This window comes from Phyllostomus hastatus, unplaced genomic scaffold, assembly GCF_019186645.2.
Source record: "Phyllostomus hastatus isolate PE091 unplaced genomic scaffold, TTU_PhHast_1.1 phas_contig_254, whole genome shotgun sequence".
In the NCBI taxonomy this organism is placed as follows: Eukaryota; Metazoa; Chordata; class Mammalia; order Chiroptera; family Phyllostomidae; genus Phyllostomus; species Phyllostomus hastatus.
In genome coordinates, this window is record NW_025333810.1 from 10,227,386 (window position 1) to 10,254,468 (window position 27,083).

At 35.9% G+C, this 27,083-nt stretch overlaps 1 protein-coding gene across 2 annotated transcripts in view; it reads right to left on the reverse strand.

Annotated features, from left to right (window-relative positions):
- Positions 1-27,083, reverse strand: part of PGGT1B (protein geranylgeranyltransferase type I subunit beta) — a 57,329-nt gene that overhangs the window by 26,338 nt on the left and 3,908 nt on the right. Inside the window, exons 2-6 of one of the 2 annotated variants that reach the window (XM_045838141.1) lie at positions 23,564-23,687; positions 22,801-22,919; positions 6,337-6,404; positions 5,031-5,182; positions 3,885-4,017 (exon numbers count right to left, since the gene is read on the reverse strand). In XM_045838141.1, coding sequence (XP_045694097.1) covers positions 3,885-4,017; positions 5,031-5,182; positions 6,337-6,404; positions 22,801-22,882 — 435 coding nt within the window. In that variant the 5' untranslated portion in view covers positions 22,883-22,919; positions 23,564-23,687. The remainder of the gene's footprint in view (positions 1-3,884; positions 4,018-5,030; positions 5,183-6,336; positions 6,405-22,800; positions 22,920-23,563; positions 23,688-27,083) is intronic. The other variant, XM_045838139.1, reaches the window with a different exon arrangement.

The following is a 27,083-nucleotide window of genomic DNA, read 5'->3' on the forward strand; positions in this document are numbered from 1 at the left end:
AGGGAATTGCTGGAGGGAATGAGGGTACCAGGCAGAGGGGAGAAAGAGGAAAGAAAAGGAATGGAACAATTTTAATAGCATGATCAACAAAATGTACTTTAAAAATAAAATGGCTATATAAAATAAAAAAGAAATCAAACTTTGTTTCTCTGCATTGAAAAATTAGCAATCAAACTAAAAATTCTTGTAAGGAAAAATAATACACTAAATGAGTAAACAAGAAAAGACAAGTCTATGCAAAGAAATTAAGTTAAAGACACAGCAATTTAAATGAAAACATCTTAGTATATGAAAATCTGCTTCTACCTCCCCCAAAGAGTGATAAAGCAGAAGAAAATTCATACAGCACCCCAAAGTCAATTATGTGTCCTCAAACAAGCAACTGGGAATACAAAAAGAAAATTCTAAATGAAAAACAGAAAAAAAATCAGTAAAAAGAAATAGAGAATTAATGATTTCAGGAAAGAAAGGGAAGAAAAAGACCAAATAAGCTGAGTAAAGAAGACTAAATTACAGGATGCCTAAAGAATAATAGTTTCAAATGAAACACAATAACAGACATTAAAGAAAGACTAAGAACAGCCAAGAGAATAAAAATTCTCTTAAAATAAAGAAGTAAACAAGGGTCAGAGAGAAAGTGGTTGATATGAAAGATAAGCAAAGAAAGAACATACACAAATTTGGAATACCTACAGCAAAAAGCCAAATAACAGATTAGAAGTAGGGATCACCAAACCAGGAATGCAGGCTAAATATGGTTTATGGCCTTGTTTTATATAGGCCTGGAGTTAAGAAAATGGTCACTCTTACTCATAATAAAATAAATGCAAATTAAAAATACATTTGAGATATCATTTTTTCACCCATCAGATTGGTAAAAATCAAAGTAAGAAAACATATTTCATCTGTGAGGCTATATGGAAATAGGCACTGTTCTACACTTATGGGGACATACATTAGCCCATACTTTTTGGAGAGAAAATGGGCAACATCTAATAATATTACATATGTCTTTGTCTTTTGATCAAGTGATTCAACTACTAGGCATTTACTCTAAAGATGTATCCTGAATAATAATAAGCAATATATGCAGAAGGTTATTAATTTCAACACTGTTTGTACTTGGAAAATATGTATTCTATATGTAGAATAGTAAAAACAAAAAACCAAAAATAAAACTATGGCACTTGTACACAATGGAATAGTATTTTTGTAAAATTATTGTAAAAAAAAAATGAGGAAAATCTCCATGACCTGATATAGAATAATTTTCTAGCTATATTGTTAAGTGAAAAAAGCAAATTGCAAAAAAGTATTTATGGTACAGTACCTTTTAGTAAGAAATTTAAGGAGAAATGAAAATATACATATCTGCTCATCAAAAAGCATAGGAAAGACAACCCCAAAATTAATAACAATGGCTGCTCACAGAGTGCATGGGAATAAGGTGGTAAATAACATGGTTGAAAATGGGGGTGGAATACTGAAAGGACTGGAGGCTCCCAAGAGTTATAATCTCTTAATATACCTTTTTGTATAGTTCTGACTTTCAGAACCAGGTTAATATTTCACAGAAATATATAAAATCAACAAAGTGTATGTGTGTATATGTGGGGGTAGGAAGTGTCCTAAAAAGAAACCCAAACAAAACCGAACCTAATTGTTTTTTCCAGTAAATAACAGAATACTAAAGGGGGAAATAAAAGAAGGAAATTAAGCCTTTTTTCTCTTTATTTCAATTCTCAGCTGAGGACATGCTTATTGATTTTAGAGAGAGGGGAAAGGATGGAGAGAGAGGGAGAGAAACATCGATGTGAGAGAGAAACACCGATTGGTTGCTTCTTATATACACACCCCAACCCGGGACAAAAACACAACCCAGGTATGTGCCCCGACCAGGAATCAAACCTGCGACCTTTCAGTTTACAGGACAATGCTCTAACCAACTGAACCACACCAACTGGAGCTAAGTCTTTTTAAAATATATTTTAAACATATAACCTCAAGCTTTAAAACAAAAAGAATCATTCTAGATAATGGAGCCCTGTTTATCAGTGTCAGAGAAGGGAGTTAAAATGAAAAAAGAAAGATTAAAATGAACCTTGAGATGTTGGATTGAAATCTGAGGTATCAGTATGGACTCCTGGTTTTTAATATAGAAATAGATATAGAAATAGATACAGATGTTTGTAAGGGGGTATCTGTGTACATACATACATACATACATACATACATACATACATACATTTTCTAGCTCTGCCTGCTGAGGAAGGGGCTAGAAGCAATGATATCCCCACACCAATGAGCACATCCAGTGCCCAAATCCTGGTTTCTAAACAACACCCTCCAATAAGAAAAACCAGTGCTCCTTGAAGAAATAAACGACTCCAGGCCTGAGGCTAAGAAAGCAAACAATGAACCTGGAAATATCTTCTGCCAGAAAGCAAGGAGATGCTTAAAGAATGAAGCAGGTATGTCAAAAATGCAGAGAGACTGATGAAAGGTTTCTCAATGGCCAAATCTGGGACAATGTGAGCAGCACAATACATAACAGTAGCAGATAATAACCTTGAATACAATAAGAATCTAGAGTCCACAGTGAAATGTAGAAAGGGGCAAAGGAAAAACTTTTGGTAACAACATTTCAATTGATTATTACAGAAGAAATGAGAGAACTGGAAAATCATCAATGCATAATACTAGTGCTAATATTAACTAGTAGTTAAAAGATATAGTCTCCAAATATCTCACAATGAGATGCTCAATAATTACAAAGGGAAAAATGCTAACTGTACAAAGAAAAATTTGGCATACACTAACTTAACCAAGTGATCCAAGTTAACATTACCAGTAAATAAACAGATCAACATCTGTACCTCCAAATACAATGCACCAAAAAAAAAAATAGTACTTCTTTAATATTCATGCGAAAATTCATATCACCCACCCTTGTGTATAACATAAATCTCTTTTCCTTTTAAAACTCCTTTATAGGTTTGTTCTTTCTGCCTCCAAAGCTTTTTAAAAATCTGTGCTATTTGTACCTTCTATAAACTGATTCACATGCACACATTCAGTTAAAAATAATTTCATTTCTCTGAGAATTTATATCTTCATTTTAAAATTCTGACTAGTAAAAGAGTTAAATTAACAGCCAAAAATACTCTAATTTATAAAAGTAAAAAATTTCTTATTTGGAAAATAATAAACCTGGGAAGCAACACTTCCATTTCTCTAGTTTTATATGAGACTAAACAGTACAGCAAAAGATAATTCTAGCTGAGACTAAGATTTTCTTACAGCTGTTAATAAAAAGATTAAATTGTGTTCTATGAAAAAATAATATATTTGGTATTCTCCTTAAAATAAACCTTAGACTAAAACAAAGGACTAAGAAACCAAACGTGATTCAAAAACTCTATTGTCAGTCCAGTTAACCTTGTTACACTTGGGTCTTACAAGTCAAAATGGCTTAAGGAACTCATGCCTCACATGCAGTATGAGAATAATCTCACCAAGGATGCCATCATTTTCCATTATGCTTGGTCAAGGCTCCCCACTGGTCCTTGCTAGGATAAACTATCAATATTTGCCTTTGAGATTTTACTTTTTTTTTTCTGCTTCTAAGGCAGACAAATCTTCTGAAAAAGATATTGACTCTTTAGATACCATCAGGTAACATTTAAATTTTAATGGTCAAAGAGTCAATCCGTCCTTGAAGATTATTTCTATATGGCTATTCTGATACATGACATACCCAAAAAGCAATCTTGTTGTCCTTATTTCCATATTCTTGCTGGAAGAGATGAGGCATGCATTAAACTGCAGCCCTAATATACCAATAATAATAACATTAAAAAAGTCAATTTAGCAACACAACTCACCATACTTCTTCTAATATAGTTGATGGCTTTTTTCATATCCATGCCAGACCAGTTGTTCAGCATATAGCAAACACAGGAAGCACAGTATACAAATCGCATGTCATTTTCACTGCCTTCGGGTACTGCACAAAAACTGAAAATAACAATGAGATTTACTAATAATACTGTTTTATAATTTTATTCTATCACAAATACAGATTTAAAAACCTAATATGGATTAAAAACCATATACTACTTGCATTATTCAATAAAGAACTATTAACTTGAATAATCTAAAATAATCTCTAAATCATTACTCTAAAATTCTGATTTCTGGGTAGCTTTACACACTACCACAGTTACTTCTCCCAAATGCCACCAAAGTTTTGTTCTCAGCCTGAAACAGCTACAGCACAATGGGGGGAAAAATGGTAACAGTTAATAGCAGGTTTTGATATGTGAAATTTCTTCTAACTATATATAGATAACCATTAATTCATCAGTGTTTTAATTTAATTTTTCACCTACTTAATTAATTTTAGAGGGGTAATGGACTGTATCTCTTATCTATTCCTTCATTTACAAACAAAGATAAGGTGGCAGTAAACAAAGACTATGTTGAAGTATTGAGAAATTAATCACATGTGCCTGCTCAGGTAACTATTTAGTATTACAGTATTTCCAATTAATGGCAATTTATCTTATATGTTGACATTAGTTTTCCCCTCATCAAGAGCAGCATTTTAAAAATACCGTCAGGAAAATAGAGATAACAGTAGATGGGACAGAGAAATAGTAACACAGCAGGACTTGTTTGCAGTCTTTTCTTTAGACACTAACAATACTGCTTTATAACTTCCTGGGTTTAAAAAGTTTCACCTTAAAACTCCAGGAAAATTCTTCTTTAGTTGGATATACCACACAAACATCAAATATTAATAAACTCATTAACTTCTTTTTCTGTCTTCTGCAAATATCAAGAAAACTACCTATACTGGAATATAGTATTCAATGCTCATCCTGTTCTCCTCCTATCACCAAAGGAATAAAAGTCCAGATTAATAAGAATTTATGATAAACTTTAAAAGGTAGTAGCATAGAATTATATTCATTTTTTTCAGCTTAAAAAGATTTTTCTTTGAAAAAGTAAGAAGGAATGACCCATACCTCCCATCTTCCAGCTGAAGGGCTCTCAAACCTGCTAAGCAAGCTTCTTTATTTACTCGGCTTAGGTCATCTCCAAGAATAACTAAGCATGAAAGGCCAGTATAAGTCATTGCTATGTGGCCACTGTCATAAGGATGGGCTGTTCCAGGATTCTGAATTTAAAATTAATACAATCTTAATTAGTAAAATGAAATAAAAGCTTATTTTATGAAATAATTTCAGTAAATAGGTAAAATTAAAACGTCTATACTAATTTGTATAGATATCTGAATGAGAAAAACAAACCTCAATTTTATATATATTCGTATTTTATATTTCCTTTGTTTTTAGATTCCCTGCTAAAAGCAATGGGCACACATGATTGAAAACGCCATGGCAAATTCATGACTGTGACACAAGCAAGTTGGTCTATAGCTTAAGGCAGAAGAAAAAAGTTTCAGCAGTGCCTCTATCAAATCATGTCACCTTCTCTAAAATCACTATTTATTTCTCAATTTTGAAGCACAGTATAGGAAAACTGGCAGCATGCTGTTTGCCTTCAGATTGCCACTGGATATAAACCTTGACACACCGAATGCAGCCAGATAACAGCTTGTAACCAATGTAAAAGCAAATTGATCTCATAAGGAAGGAATTCCTATTTTGTGAACCCTCTTGACAAAATGATGAAGTTTTTCTATGCTTGACACTGTAGAAAAAAATTGGTATTTTGTGTGCAGATGAAACACTACCAAGCTTATTCTGGGTCTGCTTCTTTAAAGAAAAAAGCTCCTCACTTTGTTAGGACTCACTGCTTTCTACATCTGTGTGTGCTGGTACCAAAGTCTCTGGATAAAACCCTGAAGATATTCTGCCTATTGCCACGAAGGTCAACAAATTCATCACTACTAGGTCTTTAGTTACTGCTATAGTAAGTTTGTTTTTTGTTTTTGTTTTACTAAGAAATGAGAACCATTTGTAAAGTCCCTCTCTAATGCATATATAAGTGCATGGGCTTCTTAGATAGCAAGTATCAAGCACTTGAATGCTTTAATTTCATTCTCTCCAGGAAATTACCAATAATTTATAAACACACACAGGATATAAGACAGACATAATTTTTGTGTATGTGTATTGTGCATTCTTCCAGGAAGTAAGGTGGGTATAGCTTTCACTTAAAGAGTTTCAGTTTGTAGTATACATTAGACAGTATGTAGCTGTATTGAAACATAGAAGCCTGGTTCTTCTGGTATCCTTTCTTAGTATTTTTTCTCACTGAAATCTCCCCACTTCCCTCTTCCTTTCTCCCGATCCAAAGAGAACTGACCTTTGATGGATTGAATGGAATACCCAGGTATGAAGAGCCTCGGAAACCACAGCGATTTAGATTTGATCCTAGAAAATAAAAACATGGACTTATTTAAAGAATCTTACTTTTTTGTACAGATGCTAAAGCAGTTCAGTTACATCTTTCAGAAACAGAGTATTTTAGTACCAAAGCTATGTCATCACTAGCTCCATTTTCATAGTAGCTAATGTTGAATGCTTACTATGTGCCAGGTCTATTCAAGGAGCTTTATGGAAATTTGCTCATTTAATTTCCAAATAAGTCAGGACAAAATAATGATTTTCTACCACGTACCTTTAGCTTACAACACACCTCACTGTGTATAAAAAGTTTTCATACTTTTCTTATCTGATCAACATCTTCAATCCCTCATTTTATAGAACAGAACACAGAAGCCTACAAGTGACATGTTCAAGGTAACTGTTGGTAACACAAGAGGATCTAGAATCCTTATCCCATCCAGTTGCTTTTTACTTTAACTCATAGCTTCTTCACAGGGGAGCAAGCTAAAGGTATAAACTGATTTACAGTCATAAAAATATATGTACTTTGTAGTTTAGCACTGGACAGGCCTCATTATGAGTCTAATAACCCATTTTGCTTTGAAGTATATAGAACACAGTAAATTCCCATTTAGTCTCTACTCATTCAAACTTTTACTGAAATTTTTTTCTATCTAAAAGTTTTCATTTTTAAGATATTAATGAAATACAACTAGGAACTTAATACAGTTATATTAATGAAAAGTGAACTCCTCTGCACTGTTAGTGGAAACATAAAGTGGTATGGACACTATGGAAAACAGTATGGAGGGTCCTCAAAACATTAAAAATAGAACCACTATATGATCCCACTATATGATCCAGCAATCCCACTTCTAGGTATTTATCCAAAGCAAATGACGTCACTATCTCAAAGAGATACCTATACTCTCATGTTCATCGTACCATTATTCACAGTAACCAAAAAAGGGCACAATTTAAATATCCATCAACAGGAGACTTCTGGCCAAGATGGAGGTGTAGGTAGATAACATTTTGCCTCTTGCACAACCAAAGAGACAACAACAAATTTAAAAATAAAAAATAACCAGAACTTCTAGGGGTGGAGCTGTGCAGCAGGGGCAGAGAGGATTCATGGGAAGGCGGTGGCTGGCGGACCTAGCAGTCCCACATTTGCATGTGGATAAACCGGAAATAACAACTGGGAAGTAAGACAGACTGTACAACCCAGGGTTCCAGTGTGGGGAAATAAAGCCTCAAAACCTCTAAGCGTAAAAACCTGTGGGGGTTGCAGTGGCAGGAGAAACTCCCAGACTTACAGGAGAGTTTGTTGGAGAGACCCACAGGGTCCTAGAACATACACAAAACCACCCACCCAGGAATCAGTACCAGAAGGGCCCACATTGCTTGTTGGTAGCAGGGGAAGTAACTGAAAGCCAGCCAAGAGCTGAGTGAGCAGCACTGTTCCCTCTTGGACCCTTCTCCCATATACAGAGCTACATGTAGTGTATGGGTTGCATCGCTCTGGTGAATACCTAAGGCTCTGCCACTTACTACGCAACAGCCATACCGAGACAAAAAAATATGGCTAAATGAAAGAACAGATCAAAGCTCCAAAAATAGAACTAAGTGATGAAGAGACAGCCATCCTCTCAGATGCAGAGTTCAAAACACTGGTAATCAGGATGCTTATAGAAATGGTTGAGTATGGTCTCAAAATGGAGGAAAAAGTGAAGGCTATGCAAAGTGAAATAAAGGAAATATATAGGGAACCAACAGTGAAGGGAAGGAAACTGGGACTCAAATCAATGATCTGGACCAGAAGGAAGAAATAAACATTCAACCAGAACAGAATGAAGAGAGAAGAATTCAAAAAATTGAAGAGAGGCTTAGGAACCTCTGGGACAACTTTAAACATTCTAACATCCAAATCATAGGGGGCCAGAAGAAGAGGAAGAGCAAGAAATGAAAAATTTATTTGAAAACACAATGAAAAGACAACTTCCCCAATCTGGCAAAGGAAATAGACATGCAAGTCTAGGAAGCTCATAGATTCCCAAACAACTTGGACCCAAAGAGGAACACACCAAGACACACCATAGTTAAATTACCCAAGATTAAAGATAAGGAGAGAATCTTAAAAGCAGCAAGAGAAAAGGAGACAGTTACCTACAAATGAGTTCCCATAAGACTCTCAGCTGACTTCTCAAAAGAAACCTTGCAGGCAAGAAGGGGCTTGAAAGAAGTATTCCAAGTCATGAAAGGCAAAGACCTACATCCAAGATTACGCTACCCAGCAAAGTGTATTCCATTTAGAATGGAAGGGCAGATAAAGTGCTTTCCAAATAAGGTTAAGTTAAAGGAGTTCATGATCACCAAGCCATTATTATGTCAAATGTTAAAGGGAGTTATATGAACAATAAAATGACAACAAACTCATAACTATCAACAACCAAACCTAAAAAAGAAAACAAAAACAAATAAGCAAACAACTAGAACAGGAACAGAATCACGGAAATGGAGATCACATGAAGGGTTATCAGCAGGGAGGGTGATGGGGAGAACGGGGAAAAGGTACAGGGAATAAGAAGCATAATTGGTAGGTACAAAACAGACAGGGAAAGGTTAAGAATAGTATGGGAAATGTAGAAGCCAAAGAACTTATATGTACGACCCATAGACATGTACTAAGGTGGGGGAATGCTGATGGGGCAGAGGGTGGTACAGGGCAGAGGGGAATAAAGTGGAGAAAAAATAGGACAATTATAATGGCATAATCAATACAATACTTTTTAAAAAATTTATCCATCAACAGATGAATGGATAGAGAAAATGCCACACACACACACACACACACAGAGGAGTATCATTCGGCCATTAATAAAAAGGAAATCCTGCCTTTTGCAACAATATGAATGTGCCTTGAGGGCATTATGCTAAGTGAAATAGTCATACAGAGAAAGACAAATACTGTTTTCACTTATATGTGAAACATAAAAAAGATCAAACCATAAAAATTGTATAGTGGTTTTTAGGGGCTGGAGAGGAAGAAGTGTTGGCCAAAGTGTACAAAGTTTTAAGTTCTAGGGATCTAATGTATAGCATGGTTACTACAGTTAACAGTACTGCATTGTACACTTGAAAGTTACTGAAAAAGTAGGTCTTAAATGTTATCAGCACACAGTCACAAAGGTAACTTTGTGAGAAGAGGTGTTAACTAACCTTATGTAGCAATCATTTCATAAAATATACATGTATCAAATCATCATGTTGTATCCCTTAAACTTACATGTCATATCAGTGATACCCCAATTAAGCTGGAATAAATTTTTTAAATGTAAAATAAAAAATGGTCACACTCTCAACTAAAAAATCAGCATGATTGATGTATCAGGTAGAAATGTAGTATCAACAGGCTGGACATGTGTAACTAGTAAAAAATCAAGTTTATTTAAAAAACAGGCTTTGAGAAACTAGCTTCATATCTCTTACGACGGGTGCATGACTAATTCATAATAACTAGTTTTTACTCTTCTATTACTTTAATACGTATGACTTTATTTTGCAATAATTATAGTCTTATAGGAAGTTGCAAATAGTACAGTGAGTTCCATGTACCCTTCACCCAGTATCCCCAGTAATAAGATCCTATGTTAAGTATAGTACTACTTCAAAACCAACATACAGTTGTCCCTTGCTATATTGTGGTTCACTTACTGCGGCTTCACTGTATTGCGGGTTTTTTAAAAGCCGCAATAAGTGAACTGCGATATAGCGAGGGACAACTGTATATTTCACTGGTGAGTACCCATATAGAATTTTACACGTTGTTAAAATTACGTAGGTTTAAGAGTGTAGAAAGTGTTTAAGAGCATATGAAGTGTTTATAAGAGTGTGGAAAAGGTTAGTAAGAGAGTGAGAAAGGTTTATAGGAGTGTGGGCAGGGTTTATAAAGCCTTAAAATATATATAAATAATAAAATAAATATAACACCACTACTTTGTGGATTTTCACCCATCGCAGGGGTCTCTGAATGTAACTCCTGCAATAGGTGGGGGATCACTGTACTGAAAGTAGTACAATATTCCTTACTGCAGACCTTATACAGTTTCACATGATACAATGGTACAATACTCCTTACAAGATTGCAGAACTTCAATTTTACATGCATTCATATGTGGGTGTGTGTAGGTCTATGCAGTTTTAGCACAGACATAAATTCATTTACTTAACACCACGATCAAGATACAGAACTGTTCCATCAGCACAAAGGAACTCCTTGTGCAATTCCTAATAGTCACACACATTCTCTACTCCTGCAGTCCCTATGCCTGGCAACCATTAATCTGTACTTTATTGCTATAATTTTGTCACTTTGAGAGTGTCATATTTAAAAAAAAATTCATCATGATACCCTTGAGGTTCATCCAAGTTGTGTGAATATTTGTTTTCACTGAATAATATTCCATGGTTGGTTTAACAACTCAATTGCAGGACAATGTGGGTTGCTTCCTGTTTGGGGCTATTACAAATAAAGGCAGTAAGAATATTTGTGTCCAATCTTCTTGCCAACACAGGTTTTCACTTCTTTGTCATAAATGTCTAGGAGTTAAACTGTTGGGTCACATGGTATACGTATGTTTAACTTACATCTTTTCTTGTGCTTACTTGCTATTCTCTTTAGTGAAATATCTACTTATGTACTTTTGCTAATTTTCTAATTAGATTGTTGGTTTTTACTGTTATATATTGTAGATTGTTACATTGCATATATGGTTTGCAAATAATTCAATAATTTACTCCTCTTAATTTTTTTGCATAAATTTTTCATTTTGATAAAGTCTAATATATCAACTTTTCTTTTTAGGACTGTGCTTTGGGGTGAAGGCTGAGAACTTGCTGTTTAGCCCAAGACAATAAAAATTTGTCCATTATTTTATTTCTAAATTTTTAAGTAAACTTTTATTTATTAAAGATTTTATTTATTTATTTATTTATTTATTTTAGAGAGAGGGGAAGGGAGGGAGAAAGAGAGGGAAAGATACATTTATCAGTTGCCTCTTGCATGCCACCAACTGGGGAACCTGGCTGGCAACCCAGGCATGTGCTCTGACTGGGAACTGAACTAGTGACCTTTTGGTTCGCAGGCCAGCACTCAATCCACTGAGCCTCATCAGCCAGGGCTATTTCTAAAATTTTTATAGTTTTACATCTTACATCTAGGTCCATGACACATTCTGAGTTAATTTTTATATAAAGTATGCATTTTATGTCAAAGTTCAGTTTTTTGCCTTTGTGTGTCCAATTACTCCAGCATCATCTGTTGAAAAGACTATCCTTCATCCACTGAACCGCTTTTGCACCTTTGTCAAAAATCAGCTGGTCATGTACTATGCCATCTTGGTTACTCTTGTTTTATAGTAAGTCTTCAAGTCAGGTAATGTGAGTCCTTCCAACTTCTTCTTCAAAATTGACCTAGCTTATTTAATTTTATGCATTGGATACTTTCATTTCCCCCCATTTTATCTCTCACTTTATTCTATAGAAGAAAGTTTTTACATAAGTTCTTCCTTTTCTTGTTGCAACTCCTGTAAATGCTGTTGGTTTTGCTCCAGTCTGTCTTCCAACCACTGTAGGAGAGGCCCGCTGACTGCTGGCATCTGACTGCACAGATTCTTGGTAAACAGTGAGTCATTGTGGATCTTGGTTACTGAGTCCAGATGTGTAAGACTGTGATATTTCTATATGCATCCTGTTCCTCTTGGCACAGGATCTTGGGCAGCTCAACTGCTGATTTCGAGGCATACTTTCCCAATGGTTACATGAGGTACAGTATGGATTGGGATTTCAGTTCTCTCATACTCTGAGTTCTTTTGAGCCTGAATGGATTGAAAGTAAGTGTTGAGTACCCAGCCAATTTTTGTGTTTTTATCTTCTATGAAACAGGAAAACACAAGTCCTACAAAACCTTGATGCATCACCTGGTACATGGCTTGTGTGCAAACATCAACATGTGAAGGCCAAACAGTTATATGAGGATGGGAATGATATCAGCCCACAATTCTCATGGGGTGACCTGTTAGTTCAGCCAACCTCTCTGCCTCTGTTGAGGCTGCAGATAGCTGCTCTGGGGAAATTTTGACTTGATCCTTCCTCTTATGAGAATGTGGGGAGATGATGACAGAATGAATGTGAACAATTCTTACTGTCAACCTTTTCAGCCACTGTGCTTATTTTAGTTCTGACACATAAATTTAGAGTCATTCCTTGTGTCATCATTCAACTTCCCTATACACAGTCCCATCACCTGCTCCTTCTTTGTGCTCACAACATAGTTGAGACAAACTAGGAAAGTGTGTAACTCAAGATGAACTGCCTGCACTGCCATCTGGGTCTGACCCTGCTCATGTCTGCCTCGGACCCACTCAGGCCTGACCGACCTGGAGCTCTAGCCACTCTTCTATTCTTTAAATTGGGTGCTGTGCTCTATTCAGCTTTATATACTCTGAAATACACAGAATAGTAACTTATACATTAATTCTTTGAACAACTTAGGAAACCTTGCTCACAAATTTAAAACTTTCTACCAAATAATGGTTCTCAATTCTGACTGTGTACCACACAAGGATTGTTGGACAGATTAAATATAACCTACTGCATTTCCTCAAAAGGAACATTAGACCGCTATTAAAATAATAATTAGGGGGAAGTATGTAGCAACATGAGGAAATGTATACAGTCAAGAGTAAAAGATACCAAAGTATGGGCATTATGTTTATAATTAAGCAAAGGGTACTTATCATCAAAGCCCAGAGCAGAATAAACAAAATAGACACTGTATGACAAGTTAGAATTCTAGATCCTTTTTTGTTACTGACCAACTGTTTAGTATAAACTTGCCATTCATTCCAAATTTACTACTGGATGCATTCTCAGGGTACAGTTTAAACTTCTTAGGAGATTATTAGATGGCACCACCTAGTGTTCCTATTCGGTAATAGAAAAAAACAAAAACCAACCAACCACACAAAAAACAAAGCCTGAAAGAGTTCTGACAGCCTAATAGACTCAATCCTAGAGTTGGAAAAAAATACAGATGTCTCTTGGGTCCTAACCCAGGCCCACATAAAAGCCCTAAGAGTGGGGCCTGGACAATCACATGTGAAAAGAGAAAATAATCCCTGTGTGATACACAGAATTGAAAACTACTAATTTGATGGATGCATCCTCCACCATGGTAGAGCCATAATGTCAAACAAGCTTATTTTGTTACATGGAAGTAGTTTAGATAGTAATATATCGTAAAAATCCATATTACGTAAGGAAATAAAATTGGGTAAATGGGAAGAAGCAGCAGCAAAACTGGGAATGTGAATGTGGATGTAATATGTATATATTGTATATGCTGAGTATGTAGAGGGATGTGTTACTAGAGAATAAACCATGTTTAGCCATCAACTATAAGGAAAAACAATCCCTTTATTTGCATGCCTGCACATGAAAGACAATTATTAAGCTACAAAGCTAATTCCTGCCTAATGATTGGGTCATATCTCACTTTAAAACGTAAAAGTTTTACTATTAAGTTCATAATAAACACAAACTATATGTCAAGCATTGTAAAGACAGTGCATTTAGATTCTTTAAAAATAAGACAGTTATAAACCTATAGAATATAAAAATTTAATGAGAGTTTTAAAAGCTTTGTTTTAATTAGTGGAGTTGCTTTTCATAAGTATATTTCCCTGTTTTAAGAGAAAATGTTATTGTTAAAGACAAAATAAAAACACATTAAAAGGTATACTTAGGGGCTCCTAATAAAGAACAACTCTTAGGCTAAAATACCAGCACACTATCAATGGTAGTCATGCTGCTTAAATATAATTTAAAACCTGATTTGGTCATGTTCCTAACTTCCTAATCCCAATTTTAAAAGTTCAGTTTTTGCATTAAGCAAACAATTCAAGTGAATAATAATGTGGCAATTTCTATGTAAAATTGATATTTATATTTTATGACTATAGAAATAATTCTTCATAGGTCATAAGAAACACAAGGTTTCAGACTTCCTGTCAAGATGGAGGTGTAGGTAAACATCCTTTGCCTCCCTGCACTACTACAGAAATTTTGTAACCACACCTCAAAACAAGTAACACCCAGAACAGTCAGAGGTAGAACTGTATGGAAGTCCAACAACCAAGGATTTAAAGAAGCCACATTCATCCAGACAGGTGTGAGGAGCAGAGATGCAGAGATGGCAAAAAGACGTGGAAAGGCAGTGAAACAAGCAGTCCCTTATTCACATATGGCAGATAAAAACTGGGAAGATACCTCAGGAGTGAAGGATCCCAGCCCCAGGTCAGACCACAGAGCCCAGGATTCCATCAGGAAGATAAATCCCCATGACTCATAGCTGTAAAAACCAGTGGGGGTTGGAACAACAGAACAAACTAGCAGATTTTCAGGAGACTCTGCTTAGAGGGCCCACATGGACTTAGAATTTACGAAGACCCAAATCCTCTGGGATTCAGCACCAGGGCAACAGCTGAAAGGCCACCAGTCACATACAGAGAGTAAGTGAAGTGACTGGAAACAGGGTGCCAGACAAACCTCCAGAAGCCGGGCAGTGGCACTGTCCCCTTTCTGAGCCCTCCCCCTACACAGAGCCACAACAGGTGAAGCAGGCTGCCCCACCCTGGGCATAAATAAAATGCCAAAGTTTAAAGATAAAGAGAAAATCTTAAAAGGAGCCAGAGAAAAGCAGACTTACCTTTACTTAAAAAGGAGTTTCCATAAGACTCAGCTGATTTCTTAAAAGAAACTTTGCAGGCTAGAAGGGACTGGCAAGAAGTATTCAAAGTGATAAAAAGCAAGGACGCACATCCAAGATTACTCTATCCAGCAAAGCTTTCATTTAGAATGGAAGGGCAGAGAAAGTGGTTCCCAGATAAAGTAAAACTACAGGAGTTCATCATCACCAAGTCATTATTACATAAAATGTTAACAGGACTTATTAAAGAAAAAGAAGAACAGAACTATGAATATTAAAATGGCAACAAATTCACAACTATCAACAACGGAGTCTAAAAAAAAAAAAAAAACCACCTAAGCAAACACCCAGAACAGGAAAGGAATCACAGATACAGAGATCATTTGGAGGGTTATCAGTTGGGAGGGGGAAGGGTGAGAATGGGGGAAAAGATGCAGGGATTAAAAAGCCTAATTGTCAAGTAGAAAACAGACAGGGAGACGTTGAGAATAGTATAGGAAATGGAGAAGCCAAAGAATTTATAGGCACGACCCAAGGACATGAACTAGGGGGTGGGTCTGCTAGAGGTAATGGGGGTACTGGACAGAGGGCAGCAAATGGGAAAAAATTGGGACAACTGTAATAGCATAATCAATAAATTATATTAAAAAAAGAAACACAAGTTTGCTAGTAAAATGACACACCTTATACAACTCTTTCCAGGATGTCAAGAGAGATACAGACAAGGTACATGCAAAATTCTATAGCTTAAAAAATGTTTTTTTAATAGCATTTGCTAAATTTCATAGATTACTTTTAGAAATGGACCTAGACCAATTAAGGAAAAGGCAGGTGGAAGACTTTCTTTCAGAGAGATAAGAGATTTAACAGTGTTTCATCTAACAACACAGTAAACTGAAAATTTAGAATTAGAGATTTGTGATGTGGCCCTCAGACTCATGGACACAGGGCGATATGACCAGATTGCAGAGGAGGCTCCTGGAGCAGCACAGGGGAGGCTGTGTCCCTGGTAATGGGTAAACAAGTGTTACATTGCTCCAGTAACCAATGTAGGGAAGCATCTGAGGACCGATTTCCCCAACCTTGGCAGAGGTGCTGCAGGCTGTGGCCCTTGCATGGAGTCTGCACAAGGGTAGAGTGTGGTGAAGGGAAAAATCCCTCCTATCCTCTTCTGGTTCCTGATTTAAGGAGAAACCACAGGTCACACCAACATGTGTACCTAAAGGTTAGCATGAGGGCAGGGGGTGGTGCTGACCTTCCAATCTAATCTGAAAAAAGGAGGGGTTAGCTGTGGCCACAGGCTTGCCCAGGGAAATTTAAACAAAGGGAGGGCAGAGACTTGCTGCTCCCTTCCTCTGGGATCCACAGACAGAGCCCCTGCATGACCAGCTACAGAGGCTGGCAGAGGATCTGGGCCCCCTGCATGGGAAGCTGCAGATCAGGACCACGCAAATTCAAAGGAGGGAGCCTGAAGCTAGAGAGCTGTATGCTTAGCAGCCTTGGTCTCCAGAGGGGCAGACAGATAAGGATGGAGTGGGATTTCTGGGCTTGATTTTGGGTTTCAGCCTTTTGGGGGACAAATAGGTTTTGTATGTGTTTTGCAGAAGAGAAGACCCTGGAGCCTCGGAGTCCTCCATTTTCCCAAGTTGTGGAACATTTTATTAAAGACCTTTTCCCTTCCCAACCAACTTTTGTCTTATGCCTGTATTTGATGGTGGGCAGCTGAACCCCACTTTTTTCCTGCAATATGAGTAGGGACAGTCGGGAATACAAACCAACCCCTGTGAGATCTTTGCAAAAAATTCTTGATCACAATGCTTTCAAAAAGTTTCTCTAGAATTTTTTAAACTTGAAACATGTTCAATTTAGCCACAGGAAACTGCTTACATTTTAAGCATATTATTTTTAAAGGGCAGTAATCTGATAAAAAATCTACTAAAAAATAAAATCGTAAGCATCTCACCTTTTAATATTAAACCACCTTATCTACATTCCCAAACACTTAACCCTAGTATTTTATGAGATCTATTAAAAAAACAGATACTAGTAACAAAAATAACAAAGGATTAGAAAACTGTATTCTTTTTTTTAAAAGATTTTATTTATTTATTTTTAGAGAGGGAAGGGAGGGAGAAAGAGAGAGAGAAACATCAATGTGTGGTTGCTGGGGGCCGTGGCCTGCAACCCAGGTATGTGGCCTGACTGGGAATTGAACTTGCGACACTTTGGTTTGCAGCCCACGCTCAATCCACTGAGCTACGCCAGCCAGGGCAACAACTGTATTCTAATTTGCCTCTATTCTTAACTAGCTATATTACTGTGAACACATGATTAATTTCTCTGGACCTTAATATCCTCATTTGTAAAATGATGGACTACAATATTGCCTGCTCTATTCTAGCTATAAAGTTCTCTAGCTGTGCTCTTGATCAGAGAAAGGAGCACAGAATTTCCAGCCTGATCCCTTGTGATTCCTAAATACTTGCAGAGGTTGATGAGAAGGGTCCTAACCCTCCAATGGTCTGACCACACGCTGATTAGTAGGATACCACTAGGGTCTTTACAACTCCAAAGCTAAATGAAAGGCCAGGGTTAATTTTGATTAATTATTCACAATGTACTTAAATGCCACACGTGACAGTCTCCACTAGGGACATATACATTTCATCAGTAAAGCAGCACTGGGACTTTTGAGTCAGAAGCCTGGGATTTCAGTCTAGCTGTACCACTTAATGTGTGTGGCCTCAGGGCAGGTCTCTTAATCACACTGCCTCTCATTTTCCTCTTTTAGAAAAGGCAGATCAGGGGAAGAACAAATTTAATGAAGTATTTGACAATGCTTTTGAAATTTATAAAATATTAAATAATGTACAGCATTATTTCTGCCATGAGCAAAATATCAATATTTATGTATAACCTTAATATAACTTTGAAGTTTAGTTTTTAAATGTTTATTCTTGTGTTTTTAAGAGAAGTTAAGCTTTTTTAACTTGAATTTTTAAATACTGAAACATATTTATTGTAAACATTCAAGCAATGAAGATATATAGACTAAAATTAAAGTATCTTGTTCTTGCATCCCCACCTACTTTCCCCTCCACAAAGATTTCCTATGTACTCTTTCAGAGTTTTTCCTGTATATTTATATTTAGAACTTATTAAAACAAAATGCCTTTGTATATGTTGGTATTTATAATTTACCCATGTGCAATGAACAATTTCATGTCAGTACATATATATAGATCTATCTCAATCACTTTACTACTGCATAGTATTCTTTACTAGACCAGAGTTTAACTGTTTCACTTTTGGTGAACATTTATTTTGCTGTAAAGACCCTTACTCCAAATAAAGTCATATTTTGTGGTTCTGGGTCAACATGTCCTTTGGTGCCATTTTTCAACCCACATAAGAATATCTCAGATAGAGTAAAAAATTGTACTGCTAAAATGCCCTTCAAAAGGTTGTAATAATTTTCACTTCCACCAAAAGAATAAAGTGCTCTTTCCCTCACATTCTTGCCAACTTTTAAAACTTTTTGCTAAATTGACATGTTAGTTAAAAAATAATGCAACATCACTGCTTCTATTATATCTCTCTGATTTTTAGTAAGGCTCTTCCTCTTCTTATGTATTTGTTGACTATATTTTTTTGTGAATTACCTATTCATACATTTTGTCATTTTCTAAAGTGATATATCATTTTCTTCTCAATCTTTAAGAATTCTTCAGTCTTGACAGACTTGTGGTAGGCAATATATACAATGTTAATATTTTGTCTATTCTATATATTATAATTTCCTTCAAGTCTGTCACTTATCTAATTTTTATCTTTCACTACAAAACATCTGAAATATTTATTTAGTCAAATCTATCAAATTTTCCTTTATGGTCTCTGGGTTTCATTTTATATTTTATTGGGTTGGCCAAAATGTTCGTTGGGTTTTTTCCTGTAAGATGGCTTTACGTAGCACTTAGTTGTCTTTAACTTCATTTGAAACAATTTTGTTAGATTATATTGTGACAGCTGTCACACCAGTGTGCATTAAAAAAGAAAACATCAAAATTGGTGAATTTTTGGTAGCCATTTTAATATTGCAGATGGAAGAAAATATGCAACATATTCAGCATGTTATGTTTTATTATTTCAAGAAAGGTAAAAACACAAATGAAATGTAAAACAGGATTTGTGCAGAGTACTGAGAAGTTGCTATGACTGATGAAATGTGTCAAAAGCAGTTTGCAAGGTTCTATGCTGGAGATTTCTCACTGGACGATGCTCCACAGTCAGGCAGACCAGTTGAAGTTGATAGCAATCAAATCGAGACATTAATTGAGATCAGCATTATATTATGTTATTGGTGAAAATGAAAAACATGTCTTTTATTTTACATAAAAACATAAACGGACTTTTGGGCCAACCCAATAGTTTTTAAGATTGTAAATGCTATCACAAAGTAGGACAAATATAGACCTATGAGTCACAGAAAGCATATTCTACTCAGTCTGTAAATGCATTACTAATGAGAAAATATTGGAGGTGCCAGAGGATGCTCTAGACTAAATGTGAAAATATAGAAAGGATGAACAGCAAAGTTGGAGAAGGTACAAGTGATTTAACAATTTATCAACTGCTGATGTACAACAATGCTTTATGTCTGAGAGGGAAGACAAATGTAAGGCAAACACATTTTTCAGTCCTCTAGTTTACAATTAAGACGTAAGCAAAAACATTTTAAGCAACAGTTAAGCAGCAATAATTTTTCAAAAAATTAGCAATGGGCTTCAAATCAATGGAGTCCATGGAGATGACAGTACAATGTAGAAGAGAATTCTGATTGGTTTCAAGAGATGGTGAGTACCAACTGTAATTAAAAAAAAAAAACCTAAAAACTTTCATCAAGCTATAATAAATATCAGAAAAGCACACCTATGATAATTAAACAGCTCAATGAACTTCTACAAAGTACTGTAAACTCACCTGCAAAACCAGCACTCAGTTCAAAAAAAGCATACGACAGCACCAAAAGCCCCCTCCCACTTCCTTCTGGCCACTTCTTAAAAGTTGAGATTAGTTTTACCTATTTTTTAAATGGAGTAATATACCATGTACTTCTTTCTCTTAAAATGTGTATGATATTCATTCAAATCTTGCATGCAGCTATAAAATTTTCTTTCCTTCTGCACAGTATTCTATTATATAAATATTTGAATACATCATTTATCAATTACACCAATGATGAGGAGCTTGTGTAGTTCCTACTTCTGTGCTCTTGTGAAAAGTACTGCAATGAACATTCTAGTACCTTGAAGTATCTCTGGGTGTACAGTATCTTTAGGCTATACACTAGGGGGAAGAACTGCTGAGTCATAGAATGTACATTATGTTATGAACTGCTGAGTATGTTATGTTATGAACTGCTGAGTATGTTATGTTATGAATGTACTTTAGTAAATATTGCCAAGTGGTAGATAAATGATGGTTATAAAGCTCCTTCAGTGTTGTATGAGAGTTCCAGTTGTGTTACATTCTCATCAACACTTCCCCCCCCCTTTTCATTTTAGCCATTCTACTAAGTATGTAGCAAACACAATTAATACGAAAGTTCAAAGAGTCAGCAAATCTCTCACAACAAAAGATCAAATGAGAAAAGGAAGCAGCCATTAAAAATAATATGGGTTTTAAGGTGTTTTAAAAAACTCCTTTTCACTAATAAAATGGTAGGGGAATGTAAACACATACTAAAGACAGAAATATAGCTCAATCACAAAGCCAGCAAACAGTCCTTAAAAGTGGAGGAAAAAAAAAATAAGAAAAGACAAAAATAGGAAGCATGGCAAATAAGTAGTCAGTGTTCTGTAATTGGAACCTATAGTATGAGTTGTCTCACTAAGATATTACAGTCCATACTTTTCTATAGAAACAATGGCTACTTTATTTCAGTGGATGGTATCAATAACATTTTTCTAAATAAAATACAATATTTTAGTAAAAACTTATAGAATAACTTTTCTATATAACACAGTATAAAACCCTACCTGTACTATATATATTTCTTTAAGAAACTACAGTGTATAGTTTGAATAGGGTATATATTTTTAGTTTAAAAACAAAAGTCAGAATCTATAATACTATCTTTACATCTGTCTAATATCCAACTTAAAAAATAACCCCAGACTTAAGCTAGTAAAAATAAAAATCCACTTAAGCTAGGAAAAAAAAATCCTGGTACAAAGGGAAAATACAAATTGCCTCCATTTGCAGGTTAGAACCATGACCTCATGTCATCCATAAGCTCCTAGAGAATGAGGACCATATCTTGTAATTTATCAAAGCTCTTTGGCATACATTTAGCCAAGTACTCTTAGCAGAACATTCAATAAATCCTACTCGCCCACATGTTAGAATCTACAACTACTGAGCAATTTATCACATATGCTGCTTCAAGTAGCTGGTGAAAAGTAATTACATATTTATGTATTAAGTTCTGATAGATCTAGTTCAAATGCTCATTATTTATTTATTTCTTTTTAGAGAGAGGGAAAGGGAGGGAGAAAGAGAGGTAGAGAAACATCGATGTGCAAGAGACACATCGATTGTTTGCCTCTTGCATGCCCCAACTAGGGACCTGGTCCACAATCCAGACATGCACCCTGACCAGGAATTGAACCAGCAACGCTTCAGTTTGCAGGCTGACACTCAATGCACTGAGTCACACTAGCCAGGGCAAAATTCTCATTTTTAACAAAAATTCATCCACAGGCACAGATTTTAAAAGTCACAAAAAAACAAACACTGGGAACTTCAAAATAACAACAAAGTAGAAAGCCATAAACTATGTCCAACAGATCAAACCTCTTTTTTTCTAAATAAAACTTTAGCTTATTTTTGCAAAGTTCATCTAGGTGAGATTTACACTTGATTACTCCAACCAAAGAACGACACTGTTAATTTATAAATGCTGACTCTTAAAAGACAGATATGTGGTAATCTCTGATAAAAATGGTGTGATTTCCTTATTAGCTTGATCTTTTCCAGGTTAGAATTTCTAACATTCATAAGTTAAACTGATGTTAGGTTATTTTACACTTAAAAGAATGAACAATGTAGTTTATAAAACTTGTATGTATTTAGTTGATCAGGTAATTTCTAAATTTTGAGAATTTATTTAATTGATCAAAATCTGTACAGTTTTAATAAGTATAAAAATGACTTAAGAGTAAGAGCAAGCTTGATGAAATCATTCAAGAAATGCTAATGAAACATTAGAGGGAAGATGACCAGGAGACTGAAAAGAAACTTTCTGATGACAAAGAGGTTTTTACTGAAGAGACAAAAGAAAAGAGCAAATGCTACAAAACTAATCAAACATAAATCAAATACAAGTAATCAACAAGCAATCATCAATGTGAAAGTGCACATCACAGGATGGTGCTACAATTATGAATCTTTTAATCCCAGACAATTCTAAACTGTTCTCCCAAAAGATTACAGATTAGACTTGTTAAGTGTAATATCTGAACATACTGGGAGTGTTGTATTACAAGAAAAATACAGATGAATAAAATATATTATTAGTTTATGAATAAATGCAAAGATACACTCACCCAACACATGTTACACCAGGTACAACTAGTCACACTAAAAATAAAATGCTAAAAACTCACTCACTGTCTTCTGTGGGAAGGACCTGCAGGGAGTAAATCCACTCTATTATATCCTCTTTGTTCACCACATCTAAGGAATCCAACATATCCAATCCAGACAGAGCAAAAAATGCAATCGTCAACCTAAAAGAAAAAAACGTCAGATTCCATCTTTACTGTCAAATCACTGAAGAGTTTCTAATTCAGAGTAATAATAAACTCATTTCAATTTTCCAATTAATTTAAACACAACTCCCATTTTGCAAAAGCCAAAAAACAAATATATTCTTATAATTTAGTAAAAACAATCAAATCTCTGTTTCAATGTTTATAAAAGGGATATTTTGGAGTTAAGAAACCAATCCTACTCATCTGAATTTACTGAAGCTTCTGTATCAGTAATCTGAAGGTTAAAAGTAGATTTTAAAAAAAGAGTTTCTTGCACTTGTTAAATACAAATGAAGTCAAAAGTTTGGAAAAATATATAAAAATCTCAATTTTCACTAATTTGCCAAAAGTAATTATGCTTATAGCTGCTGCTTAATTCTTAAGGAATGTTACACTAAATCCATTTTTATTCAAATTTGTTAACAAATACTGTGACCTTAGAAAAAACTTAATGAAATTTAGAAAGAACACTTTAAAAAATACAAATGCATTTCAACTCAATTCTCTCAAAGAGAACCATTCTTTGATGGAAGGAAAAACCGTAAGACAATATTCATCCCCCCTCCAAGACTGCACAAATCAGAAATCTAAACATTATGCTTTCATATAAAAACTAGTACCTTAGTGATTGCTTCTCACATGAAGAGCTTGTTATGTATAATTCCTTTCATGTTGAGATCCATTCCAGAATGTTGTTTAGTTCAGCATGGTTATCCCATTTCCATATTCTAGTAATTCCTATGACTAATATGGATAAATTAATACTTCAAACTGTCTGGTCTAAAATCTTATAGCAGGGCTGCTTGAGGCATTAACTTTTTAACGGAGATTCTAAAAGAGGAGTAACTCTTAATACCCTAAGGCAGCGAGTGGTTCTAAGGCACTTTGGACATTCAGAAACATTCTGAAGACATTTTTGGTTGTCATAAATAGGGAAGTTTGCTTCACCTAGTTGGTAAAGGCCAGGGATGTTGCTACATGTCCTATGTTGCACAGGTCAATCTGATTAAGTAAAGAGGTATCTGGCCCCAAAAGTCAATAGTGCTGAGGTTGAGAAACCATGCTTTAAAATCATATTATCTGTTTATAAGTGTTATCTAAATGATCTTTCATTTTACTTGCTCCTGAGAATGAAGGCAAATACCAGAAATCAGTCATCTGATGACACACTGTTTAAAAAATTTGCATATTTAATTATTAAAGACTTCTAAAAGTCTAGCATTTTCAACTCAGTGTTACAGAAACAAACCCCCTTCCCCTAGGGGTCTTGTTACTGTGGTTCTTCCTTGTTCTACTCACCACTGGGTAGGAATTGGGGCTCTCCATGCCAGAGTTTGGTAAAAAGAAAAGGAACTATTTATTCAAAAGTTATACAGGTTTAGAGTAATGGCGGAATGTCGCTGTTACACCCCAAACTCCCTTCAAAACACCCGCAAACACGCAGTCCTGCCTCCCCTTGCCAAACCAGGCCAGTAAGGGGTACCATATCTCAGGAAAAGAAAATAGAAGTTGGTAGCTTGGCTAAGCTCCTGGGCTCCCATTTTTACCCAAAACGACATTGTCCCGGTGAGGCTGGGAATCCTTCTGCATCCTTTCAAACTGTTAAGAGAGAGTTCCACATGGTTGCTACAACTTGCTTTCCTGCTTTCTAAGCCGAGTGGTCAAAGGAGGACCCTCTCCGCTCCCCAAAACCCCATAGTTAAGCCCCTACATGGCTGCTGTGCCTAGGTTTAAATCCCTGTGGTGCGGATCTTCCCCTGTAACCTCATTTCTGACTCCCCCCACAATCGGCTGCACCTGCTAGCACTTCTGTATTCTTTGCCTTCCTTGGCTTCCAATTAGTCCCGGCGGCATGGCCCAATGGCATGGAGGAACCAACTCCAAGCTCCACACACGTTCTGTAATCAGGGAGCTACCTCCCAGTTACTTCAAGGGTCAAAGTCATACCCATCTTCCTGGCTCCACGCAGCCCAGGAGGCTAGTCAGCTGTTATTGATATGCAAAATAACTCTCAATTTCAGTGCTGCTGCTTTTTCCAGTCTCCAAACTAAGCTTGAGGGGAGCCCTGGGGCCTCTCAGTTTAGCTCTGTTAAACCTACACCCCCGTTAAGCCTACACCGCACTACAATAGCAGTTGAGACTAAAGTTTATAGGATTAACACAGCTACAGAGCAAAGCTTATGTTTAAAAAGTGAAGCTCTTGGCAGTGGCTGGAAGACAGGACCAAGAAGTTATTTGGGGCCTATCCTAAGATAGGTTAGGAAAGTATTCCTTTTCTGATCACACTAGAGTTAAGTAGAACTAAAACTTTGAGAGGTAGAAAATTAAACAGGCCACAGAAAATACAGGGGAATTTTGGGCTGTGGGCCTCTGAGAGGAATAATGTAGGATTTTATGGTGCCCTGATGACTGCTGCTTGGGACATAGATTGCTGTGCAATCTGCCCTGGTGCAGGTATATATATAGAGGAGCAATCTTATCATGCATGTACCTAAAGTCAGGCTAGTGAGGTTATTTTTATTTTTCCTTTGGAGACCATCTGCCTGTTCTCTTCCTTTCTTCTTTCCCCTAGAATTGAACTTTAAGTGTGTAGTCTGAAAATCCAAAGCAAACCAAGTCTTCTTGCCTCTTCTACTCTAACCAATACATATAAAAAGTATGGTATCTCATGGATGAAAAAGTACCATTTTTTGTCCCTACATCAACTTGCTTCACCAGTGCATCATAAATGACGTCTCCAAAAGATCTCAAAATGTTCAGGCTTAAGAACATTGTTCGCGGGGGGTGGGGGGGGTGGAGGGCAAAACCACAAAAAGGAATAAAGATCAAATAGAATCTCAAAAAACATTTTTTTAAAAGGAAAATGAGTCTCGGCAGTAAAAAAAAAGAATTTAGCCACATTAATATGATTTTCCTATGCCACTAAGTAAGTAGGATACTATTAGGCTAGAGCAGGTGAGTGACCAATTGGAACACTGACTTACGGGAGTTGACTAGATTCCCAAACTTCGGATCTCTTGCTCTGCCCCTTTCTAGTACAATCTCTTCAATGGCATCTCCAGGTGTCTTTAACAGTGGGCTACAGTCCTGCCTAGACCTCAGGTGGGACTATAGCTAAATTATATTGCAAAGACTTCTAAAATTAAAAACAAGTAGCTACATTTAAAAAATAGGAACAAAGATGCTCAATAAAATTATTTTAACAATGGAAATGAAAAACCTTAAAGGACACATTAGAATTAATCTGAAGTTAAAATACATAACAGATAGAGGCCCAAATAAATACTATGGAATGGCTGATGAACTACTGAGTAAATTCCATAATTTAAGGCTTATTCTTCATCTGTAGTATTTTTAAATAGCTGACTCATCTGGTAAATATTTTTAAGATCAGTATTTTTGGGGAGTTAACATGCAAAATAATTTTTCAATAAAAAACATTTACTGAACATCCACTACAGACCAGATTTTGTGACAAAAGTGAATAAAACAAGCCTCCTAACCTTAAGTAGGTTAAGTTACGGGGAGGGGGGGAACTTAGTTGCTATATGATAAGTTCCATTCTAATCCTCATCTTCCTTTCTAAACCTGCCCCTTCTGCCTAGACCTGAGGGCAGTTTTAATCCTTTAATGCTGGGACTCCTCTGTTTTCCTTCATTCCTCCTTTTATCCCTACTTCCACTGCCCCAGAACTCAGCTTCTGAACTACTGTAACAGCTTCCTAATTGGTCTCTTAGTTCTCGTCTTGCTCCACTTAATACAAAAGACCAATCTCAAATCCAATGGTTACTTTGAAATGTATAGTTAACTAGAAAGATCCAGTGATTGGCTACTTCCCATTACTTACATGATAGTAAGTTCAAATTTCTTGATCTGGCACACAAAGCCTTCTGTGATCTGGTCCAAGTCTACCTCTTCAGATGAACTTCCTACCACATCCACCTTACATTTTGAACCACTATTAGAGGACTGAAGTTTCTCTGCTCAACATTCACTTACCTGATTTTATCGTCTTTGTCTATTTGCCTATAATGCACCAGCATACATACACAAAAAAATTAATATTTAAAATTCTTTAATATTTAGCTCCAGGGTTACTTCTTCTAACAAGCCTTCTCTAAGCCCATCTTTCTTCTGGTT